General features: G+C 41.7%; 1 protein-coding gene across 1 annotated transcript; it reads left to right on the top strand.

Annotated features, from left to right (window-relative positions):
• The first annotated feature begins 932 nt into the window (after positions 1 to 932).
• Positions 933 to 8,645, top strand: POMP (proteasome maturation protein). Its single transcript, XM_080560881.1, has 6 exons — positions 933 to 1,013; positions 2,099 to 2,196; positions 2,978 to 3,038; positions 4,382 to 4,483; positions 6,369 to 6,462; positions 8,134 to 8,645. The coding sequence occupies exons 1-6, from the start codon at positions 1,011 to 1,013 to the stop codon at positions 8,199 to 8,201; spliced, it is 426 nt and encodes a 141-aa protein (XP_080417007.1). The 5' UTR covers positions 933 to 1,010; the 3' UTR covers positions 8,202 to 8,645.
• Positions 8,646 to 10,550: the final 1,905 nt, after the last annotated feature.

The raw sequence follows: 10,550 nt of genomic DNA, 5'->3' as shown, positions 1-10,550 counted from the left end.
AGGGCCAGAACTTGGAGAACTTGGATTGTTTTTTTTTTTTTTTTCTTCACTAAGCGGTGATCTGATTTTGCTCAAGAAAGAGGAAAGCTGAGTTTAAAGGGTTTGTATTTCTGAGTAATTATTATGCAAAGCTGTGTGACATAAAAACATATATAAATTTCTCTTGTTGATATCATTTTTTTGCACAAAATTTAATGTTTAATTGTCACATATGAAATTTATGGCACCTCATCAATTTGGGGCAAAACTGTTAAGGGCTTCAGTGAACTACATGTCTCAGAAGAAATATGTAATATAGATAGGTCAGATGCACATCTGGAGCTTTGCAGGAAAAACTGCGGCAAACTTTATGGCTGTCAGGAAGCTTTTTAAACTTCTTTAAGTACAAGCTAACATTAACCGAGTTACCACACTGTTATCGTGGCTATTAACGCCTACTAACCCAGCAGCCTTTACTGAAGTTGTCAAAACCCCTTTGGTGCTGGTGTCTGACAGTGGTCAACCGAGGGCTGCCCACGGGTGGGCAGCGCACCCTGACACCCCTTGTTCACCCTGTGCTGCCCCCCGGGGGTCTCCCCAGAGGCCATGAGGCCATGTTTCCCCCTGGCAGCATCACATCAAGCATCGCTGCCTTGACGCACTCCCTCAAGCCACCAGCATTGACGGGGCTGAGGTGACCCAGGAACGGCCACAGAGGGGCGAGGCAGGGTGCACTTGCCCCTCACGGCACCTAAAGGCCTGGCATGGCCGCCCCTCTCATGGCCGCCCCTCTCATGGCCACGCCAATGCCTCCCCAAGCAGTGGCTGCCCCTGTAATGGCGGCCCCCCCCCCAACGGCCGCCATCAACAGCCCCGCCCCCTGCGAGGCCCCGCCTCCCCTCCACAAGCCCCGCCCCCTCCACGAGACCACGCCCCCTTCCATGAGGCCCCGCCCTCCCCGTGCGCGTGACGGGGCGGGGCGGAAGTGGCGGGGGGGAGGAGGCGGAAGTGGCCGGGATCGCGGAGCCAAGATGGTGAGCGGGAAGGGTGGCCGGGAGCAGCGGCGGCGGCGGCGGCGGGAGGAGAGGGGAAGGAGCTGGGGGTGCCGCCGCTGCCGCCTCAGTTCCCTTCCGTGAGGGGATGGAGGGCGGCTGACGGCCTGCCCCGGCCCTTGGGCTGCCCCGCTGGGGGGCGGCGGGGCCGTGCTGAGTCACGGGGGCGGCGCGGCCTTGGTGGGGCCTCGGGGCTGGCTCCGAGGGGTCCCTGCCCTCGTGAGGGGCCCGGGGCTCCGGGGGGGCCTCACAGAGCGCAGAGGGAGAGTCCCCTCCCTCACCCTGCTGGCCTCGCTGCTGTTGGCTCAGCCCAGGGTACGGGTGGCTTTCTGGGCTGCAAGTGCATATTGCTGGCTCGTGTCGAGCTTCTCGACAACCAACGCCCCGGGTCCATATATATTTATGCATCTTATAACAGGTTTTAGGGGTTTTCTAATAACTGTTAGGTTATTGGCTATTATTCGTTGCTCTCTTGCTGAGGCACGTCGGGTGAACAATCTGAAAATCATCTCATTAAAACCAAACAGGTTAGCTTTAAATTGCTGGTGTGGGTGAAGTTGGTTTTACATTGTATATCTGTGGAGGCGTGGTGTTCTCCTTTTCCCCTACAAGTTACTGTTTCTCCTCTGTTCTTTCAATGAAGTAATACTAGAATGCTTGAGCACACCTTCCTCTTTATGTGAGCCTTAAACCATTTGTCCATATTCAGGTAGATCTTGCTTGATTTTGCCTGTACTGAAATAAATGAATGCTCAGAGCTGTCTGCTCCATCAGCTGAGCATGACCTGCAATCTTCTTTTCCATGCCCACAGCCCAGGGTGGGAACAAAGAAGGGGTAACTGTGAATTTCTGTTCTAGCCATGTCCCCAAAATGTTTCATCACTACCTTTGTCCATCATTAGACTCTCCAAAAGAATTTAGTGGCAGTTTTTTTGTAACTGTGAAGTCTGGGATTCGTGTGTGAGTAGTTTGGGAAGCGTTTTAGCAATTTGTTTCATTTACCTGGTCTAAGCGCATATGCAAAAGGAGGCTGATTTTGTTGAAGTAATGCTCACTTTGTGTTCCAGGATTCCCGAGGAGCTGCTTCTCTGTTGAAGGACAGTATCCCAATTACTGATTTTTTAGCTTCTGGATCATTTGAAGGTCATAATCTTCTGCGCAGAGGGTACGCTTTGCTTTTTGTTGTTAAATTCTGACATAGCTGATGTTGAACTTTAGATAAAGGAAGAAAGCACGTATTAAATCTTCTGTTTTTTAAAGAAGGTTCTTGGCAGGTATATTGCAAATGCCATAGCCTAAAGCCCATGTGTTTAGTCAGATTGTCCTTCAAGCTTAAAATTTCTGTTGAACATCACTTTGACATCTAGGTAGTATTAATGGATTTCCACCCGTTTGCTTCCTTTTTAGAGAAGTGATGTCCTAATGTTAATCAATATGAAATATATCCTAGTTATACATATATACAAGTGTTCTGTAGCAGTGCATGAAGTGGTTAATTTCAGCACTGATACAAAAATTAAAGTTTATCTAAATCTATATATCTAAGCATGCCTAAAACACACCGTGTATTTCAGCTGCAAAAGCTTGGTGATGTCTAAAATCAGATATCTAGCTGGGACATAATTAAACCTATACAGTTTTCATTTATTAATGGACTTCCCTTTCTGAAGGGAGTCAAGGAAGAACAGCTGTTGCTCTATTTTGTTGAACTTAAAACCGAAGGAAAAAAGATGCCTGAAGTTAAACATTTTCTGTCTTCTGACAGTGCTGTAGATAGCTCTTATTTGTTCTTTGCCATTAAGCATTAATTCTTTTTAATAGTTCAAACTGTACCAGTCCTGTGTCTCTGAGGATTGATGCTTGTATCTGGGGTTAGTTTGGAATACAACTTAAAAATTGGTGTCCTGATTAATTTTTTGAGGTTCAAATTATCCTTGTGTTTTTAGCTTTACAAGTGTGAGAAGTGAGTTGTTGCCCAGCCACCCCCTGGAGTTGTCAGAAAAAAATGTAAGTACAGTGTTACATGTACTGTAAGTAAATGTAAGTACAGTCTTCTTCACACTTAACTAAATTACTGATTGAATTAGCAATGTGGTTGATTGGGCTGCTTTGTGCAGCTGCAAGTAATGAGCGAAGTCTTGCCTTTAAGAAAATAAAGGTGTTTAGCAACAGTAACACTGTATTTATGGAAGTAACATTGCTGGCAACTGTGTTTAGGTTTTAACCTCCCACTTGTGACTCAAGTTTGTAGGTGGGCTTCCAAGTTGTGGTTTACTTAGTAAGGTGTAGTCATTTAAAGGTTGTGTATGCTGCCTCTCATTAGGTGGCTGGCACTCCTGCCACATCTGGAAAGCTGATCCTCCTATTTTGCCGTTAGGTTTGCCATAAACCTTCATTTTCAGGCTTTCAGACTGTGAGCCCATAAATACTTTTCACTAAATTACTAGATTCCATGTAGAAATTTTACACATGCAATTTGTTGTAGATGTAATCTTATCAAACTTAGCCATCACTTGTGGGCTGCTTAAGAATGGTCTGTGGATCGCAGGTTCAAGGTTTTGTCATGCTCACTGAGTACAGGTTTGAAATAAGACATTTGTATTTTTTGTTTTCCTTTACAGTAGTGTATTGCGTTAGCATTACAAGTGTGTAGTCAGTGTGGCAAAAGCCAGAGCTGAGGATGAATTATCCAAGCTTCAGAAGCATTGAGCAGAAGTTTCTTTTGTATACTTGAGTAGTCACAAGACAGCACTTTTTCACTTAAAAAAATACTCCACTGGGTAGAAAAGCACATTTTCTTCATGTTATTGATCAGTTTTTGAGCAATTGGTAAAATTGAGCCTTTCTTTGTTTCTTTCTTTGTTTCCTTCAGAGTTGTACAGAGTATATATGATGCTGTCTTCCCATATGATCAGAAAATAAATAGTTCAAGTGATTTTATGTAGAGTCTTTTAATAGCTAAAACCAACATAAATTGTGCCTTTCCACTTTGTGGTCTGTCTTTAGCCCAGACTTAGCTTTCCAATTTCTGTGCTTGTAATATTGTAGCAAAGTAATGCTCAACTCCACCACTTGGTGGAGTTACATGTCCTGATTGTTAAAAATAACAAAATAAAATTGCCACTTTTGATTTATAATCAAATCCAGCAAAACTCAATTTTAGTTCTATAAAACAGATGTTAGTGCATCACTACCCTCCATGTGCATTTCAGATGTATGTGATGGTATCCCTGAATTTGTACACGTAGATGTTCATTTAAGTAAATGTTTATTTAAGTAGAATGTCACAAATCTGTTCTGTGGTTGTACTTGAAAATAGCTATTTAAAAAAAAAGTGTTGTTTGTGATAGTTCCAGTTAAATCAAGACAAAACAAACTTTGCCACACTGAGAAATATTCAAGGACTCCATGCACCACTAAAGCTGCAGATGGAACTCAGAGCAGTGAAACAGGTAGGCATTCTTATCTAACTGATATAACTTAAAAATATTGGGGGAATCTTTATCTAGGAATATTTAGTTTCAGAAAGATGCCTTTCTGTCTTGAAATACAACCACTTTGTTTCCGAAAGACTTTCATGGAACTGCTTTTGTTTAAAAGCAAAGTTTGCAATTAATAATTTCCAGATCAGTCAATATGCTAAATGCTTTCAGCTGCAGTTCTTTTTCTTGGTTGTGTGGTGAAGTGGTAAGCACTCTAGGTTTTCTGTGGACAAGCTTCCTGTAAGCCTTCAGAGAAAAGCAGGAGGAATTGAGTATGAATTCTACAATTAATACTTCCCTGTGTGGAACATGAGACCTTCATAGGAAGGAATCTCTGCATCTGTAGAGAAAGGAGACCTTAAGGGTTTGAAGCAGGTAGTGATGTGGGAGTGGATACAGAGGTTATGTAAAAACTGAAGCAGAAAATTTGTCATTATTATTGTTCTGCAGCTGTTCTTGTAAGATCGGGGAGGTCTACTGAGAGCTAAGTTCAAAGGTTTTAACTTTTAATTGGGAAGCTGAGGCTCCCTCCTCTTCCTTCTCATCTCCTAGGATGGAGAGTAAGTAGAGGGTGGGTGACTTGGTCCCTTAGGATACACAGAAAGCTCAGTGGTCTTAGTGAACTTCTTGTTGGGGCTTGTTGAGGGTAGTCCAGCTGTTAGTTGTCTCTCCAAGTGAGTGGGAGCAATTTTACACTTCCTTTCTGCGGATCAGTTGCTACTGAACCACAGGGAGTGATACTAAACTTGGTAGAAATTTCTTGTCCTGAAGATGCAAAAGGCAAACAATGTAAGAAAACATCCCTTGATCTCAACATTGCTCTCCTGTGAGGAAACATCTTTTTCTTACCGATGTTAGCATGTGGTAGAAAGTGACGCAGGTGAAGACAAAGATCCTTTAAGTGTCTCCAAAATGTGTTTCTGGGGGTGGTGGGGTGCAAATTGGAGATTAGAAGATTATTCACCGCTGGCTTTTATGTATCATGTTAGATATATAAGCTCCCTTTTGGTTTAATTTCACCTTTCACCTAAAATTTAAGGGAATAAATAGTATGTGTATTTGAACTTCTGACAATGGTACTGTTAGTTATTATTAGTTATTATGGAAATCTTGACAGTTTGTGTGTAAAGAGGTAGTTACGTGATACTTGTTTGTAAAATGCATTCATGGTATAACTGAGGTCTCTTTATTAGTTGTACTACTAGTAGTGAATGTAATTGTGAGGACAGATATGCCATTCTTGGAATACTCAGTCTGAATATTGTATGTAACCACTGGATTTTGTTGTTGTAATACTGTAGGTGAAGGGCACAGAAAATAGGCTTTAAAGTAACTGGGAGTGGACTTAAAGCTTAAAAACTGTAGGGGATCTGAGAAATAGATTTAGTTTAATTGTAAGGAGGATTATGCTTAGGTATAAAAATTAGTATAGCTCTTTCATATATATTTCTGACTTGTCAGAGGTAGGAAACTTAGAATGTAGTTTCCAAACATTGCAAGGTCAGTCTCCAAAACTGACTTCAGGGTGTAGATGTGTTGCAGGGATTTGCCAGCTATGTGGGAGCAGATCAGGGAAGGGGACAAAACCAACTTTTTTTTGACTGCTGCACTTTTTTTAGCTGCACTGCAGTGAAACCTGCAAATCTAGTGAAAGGCTGTTCTCAAAACAGCGATAAAAAACAGGATGGTGGTGTTGGGTAGGTTTTGATATTGTTGTGTGCCAGTAATTCTTATTTCATCATTGTGCTCAAAGGAGGAGGTGGCTGTCTGTCTCTCTTCTCAGCCAATTCAGACAGAAATCCAAAAATCTCAATTTCAGTTTTGCAAAAACTTAACTCTTGTTGTCTTTTTACAGGCCCAGCGTCTCCCCTTTCTTCACAGCTCAAACATGGCAGTGGATACTCTGAGGGGAAATGATGAATGCATTGGCTTTGAGGATATTCTTAATGGTAAATACTTTGTTTTAATGTTATAGAAACATTTAAAGGTAAATTTTGGGAACTGTGAAGTTCTTTGCCTCTAGGGTGTAAGACCTTTTAAACACATAAAATGCAAATAAAAAATTGAATTCCTAAAGGCAAAGAAACACTGGGGGAAGGAGGAATAGATGTGGTTCAGCTGCTAGTTGTGTGGAAATCACTCTGAAATACTGAATAAATCTGTTTGCTTCTGGTCTGGGTTTCTTAAGGAGCAGAAGACTATGTATTGTAATGTGTAGCTTACGTTATATGTGTGGTTCTCCAGAAATTTTTGAACTAGTTACACAAATTTTGACAGGCAGAGGTTATAAAGATAAAAGGTTTTTGTAAGTTCTATTATTAGAAAGAAAGGCAGAAGGAGATACTGAAATAATGCACCACAGATGAGGGAGTCTTCCCACCACTGCATATTAATTCAACAGCTAACAGCTGTGTGATGGGCTACTGACTGACAGTATGTGTGAAATAGAATAAACCTGGAAAAATAGTTTAAAGGGGGGAAAAAATGACTTTCTGACTTCTGTCTAGCCAGCTGTTAGGGACACAGGAGGAAGCAGAGGGTGTTTTGAGGTAGGATTGGGGAATGGAAAAAGACAGGGATATGGGAAACTGGGAATAATGGAGGAGCAAGTGGGGAATCTAGAGACATGAGGTAAATCTGGTGTTGTGTTCTGGGGTGGATTTACAGGGAGCAAGGGAAGGAATCTCAGGTGATTGCGCTTCAGGGGGTGAAGCGATAACCAAACTCCTATAAATTGCTTGATGTTTGCAGTAGCTCGTAACAAAATGTTGCATGTTTATAGAGTGCTATGGAGTGAGTAGTTAGTTAAAATCCTTTATAGTAAGGCTATATTTATCACATGGAGCTATATTAGGTAATTTTGGTGTCTCTGGACGAACATCAAAAAGACATTAATATACCTTAGTTACAGGGGAACAAAAGTAGTTAAGCACACCTGCAAAGAGAGGTACCTTTCTTCCAAGGTGTCTTTTTTGGCCTTGGTTTTCATATGGAAATGAAGTTCATACTGTCAGTAATTGGCATGTCTTGTGTCATCTGCATGTTCCCTGCTAACCTTTGAGTATAGTGGCTAATATGAACCATACTTTATAGAGTGGAGATCTCAAAGATACTTAAGGGCATATAATTTTTGTGAAAACAGGCAGTTAATTGGAGAAGAGAAACCACAAGTATGTCCCAACTAGCAGAAGGGCTGGAGTGTGAGCTCCTATTGTGCTAGACCCCAGAGAAGCTGCATTGGAAAGATGTATGGCACTTATGGGAAGAGCTTTGGTCAGAGTTGCTTTTTATTAGACACAAAGCTCAGCCTGGAGATTCAGGCTATAGGAGACTGTGCTTATGTAATAATGTTTGGTTTTACTTGAATTGTTCTTTCCCCTACCCCTTCACAAAACACTTGTACCAGTGTTCCACTGAAGGTGCGTTGCTTATCTGATTATTGCTTTGGACAGAGGCTTACAAGTTAGAGAGACCTGCACTACACAGTACTGTCAAGAATCAGTCAAACAACTTTTGCACTAAGCATTAAAATGGAAAAAAAAATGAATGTGGTTATCTTTGTAGTCCCTGTTGGTCTTTGGGGCAAAGTAAAAGCCTAATGCTGTTTACTTTTTTTTCAGATCCTTCACAGAGTGAGGTTATGGGAGAGCCACATGTGATGATGGAATACAAGCTTGGTTTATTGTAACAAAATGTACTCCTCAAACGCTCTGTGCATGTCTTTATACCGCAGATCTAAATACACGATTACTAAATTGACACTCAGTGTTAAGCAGTCATACAGGTATCATTTGCCTTCCTTGATGAAGAGGCACATTAAATGTTTAAAGTCTATAAATTGTTCTGTGCTTGTTGTCAATTATATAAATGTCCTGTAACTAAATAGTTTAAATGTCTCTTTGTACACTGCTCAGGACAATAGCTTCTTAACTATGGAAATCCTGTGTATACAAGAAATCCAGAAATACCCATGCATTTTAAAACTGATTATTGTAGGTAAATGCACTTAATGGATGTTCTTGCAGAAGAACTTTTTAAGGGGGGAAAAAAGGTGTTTTCCATTGAGTAACTCTGTTCGTGAAAAACTTCCATACACTTTTTTAAAGTATTGAATAAAGGTTTGCTATAAATACTGTTGCGTTCCAAAATATAATTACTCATAAATTAAAAGTCTCTTACAGAGTACAGATTTTACAGACCAGGGTTTTAAATATTCATCTTTTCCAGATTTTACTGTATTGCTTGTGATGGTATCTGACACTATACTGACTATATATATGACACTGGTGACTCCCTTCCCTTCTTTTTTAATGGAGAAAAAAAAGTCTGTGGTTCAAAAGGACCAATTTCTTGTCAGCTACAGGGAGCCTGAAACAATATGTGTAAGGCAGGAACTATGTTTATCCAGCAGCTTTTAATTATTCTTAGGTAGAATATTAAGTGCACTTAGTGTCCTGTTGTAGATCATTTTAGCAGAAATGTTGCCATAACCCTCCTCTCACAATCCCAGAATCTCAACCATCTCTTGTACTTTTCAGTACGCTTAAAGCTGCCACCAATTCCCTACCCATGTGCACCAAAGCCTCTAGCCCCCCCCCTTGTAAATTTTGCAGTGCTTTTTTGCATATTGATTGCAAAACAAGTTAAAAACTGAGATGACACAAGGTACTTTACTGGCTGTTTTATTTGTTTTATATATATTCATTTAAAAGTGAAACTTTAAAATTCTCTATTGAGAGTTGGGTAGATTGGAGGCTTTTGCTATGAAATACAAATTAAGACTTTTGTATTTTTTGCCTCAGTGAGGTTAAACAATAAGACTAATAAATTTGGCATGAAAGCATAGACCTGCTCACTATCTTACGTTGCTCTTCTTTCAGTGAGCTGGTATACTTCATTGACGATTGGGATTGGCTGCTAATTTATAAGTGGCTTAAGTTTCTTGGCAGTTATGTATAAACCAAGAGTAAGCTGTTGTAAAGCAAACTGGCTCAGGGGTCAGGCCAGAAAGGCTAAGAGATTACCTAGGCAGGTCTGGGATGATTTAAGATACTGTAGGAGGATTTTCAGGTCTGCCTTCCTACTGACGCTGTTCCAGGAATGGGTGTGCAAGAAGCAGTTGGCCCACAGTTGTTCAATGACTGCTACTTTGTAAACTCCCTGCCTCTGCGTATGTAGCTGGTCAGCCTTTCCTAGTGAGGGTTGAGAGATGGATGCTGTTGCACCTGAGCAAAACTACATAAGACTTCGTAGAGTTTCTCATTAGTGAAAGCAGAGTGGACATGTTAGGAGACCTGACTTAATTTCTAGGTGGCTTTGTTCAAGGTTTAGTATACTTTATCTTTGGTGAGATCAAGCCATAGTCAGAGCAAGGAAGCTGCATTGTTCATCGTATCTGTAAGGAAGCTGCTTTTAAGGGTTAGCAAGGCTGGAAAGCAAATGGTATATTTAAGAGGCACATCAAGAATTTATGTGGTATGCTGTTAACAAAGTTATGGGAGTCAAACAGGACTGACGCAAAGTGCTTTCAAGACACAAAGGAAGGGCTGCACTTGCTAAATGTTGCAGTGGATTGATGTGAGGGCTGGTCATCCTGGCCCAGCCCCTTCTCCCTATTTCACACAGGCTTCACTGTGTAAGGCAGGTGCTGAAGGAGCAACCCACAGCGCATGGCCTGAGCAGAGGCATGCTAAGCAAGGTGTGCAGGCAGCTGGGTCTCGTGCTGGCCCCAAGGTGGGCCATGGGATGGAGGTGCTTCTGAGCACGCAGGTGTAATGTGCAGCTCCGAAGCACCCCCATGCTGAGTTCTTGCTGACTGCTTGCATGCAGCAATGTTGTCCCTGCACTGCACTCCTGTTGATGGATGTTCTGGGCAGCAGCCTTGCCTCTCCCCCAACACTGAAGGAAAGCCGAAGCACATCTTCCTGCACTGCTGTTTATCACTGCAAAAATAGATGACACCATAGTGCTGCTGCTTCTGTTTACATAACATTATTCCACCTGTCCTCCTGTCGACCATTTGTCAAAAGCCACATCA

This window comes from Anser brachyrhynchus (genome assembly GCF_964034855.1).
Source record: "Anser brachyrhynchus genome assembly, chromosome: 1".
In the NCBI taxonomy this organism is placed as follows: domain Eukaryota; kingdom Metazoa; phylum Chordata; class Aves; order Anseriformes; family Anatidae; genus Anser; species Anser brachyrhynchus.
Note: the sequence above shows the minus strand (reverse complement) of the source record. Positions and strands in the feature narration are given on the sequence as shown.

Bases quoted from the DNA above. Each gene is read 5' to 3' on its own strand.
- POMP (XM_080560881.1), top strand. The intron at 2,197-2,977 runs GTACGCTTTGCT...TTGTGTTTTTAG, and splicing joins CATAATCTTCTGCGCAGAGG to CTTTACAAGTGTGAGAAGTG. The intron at 6,463-8,133 runs GTAAATACTTTG...CTTTTTTTTCAG, and splicing joins CTTTGAGGATATTCTTAATG to ATCCTTCACAGAGTGAGGTT.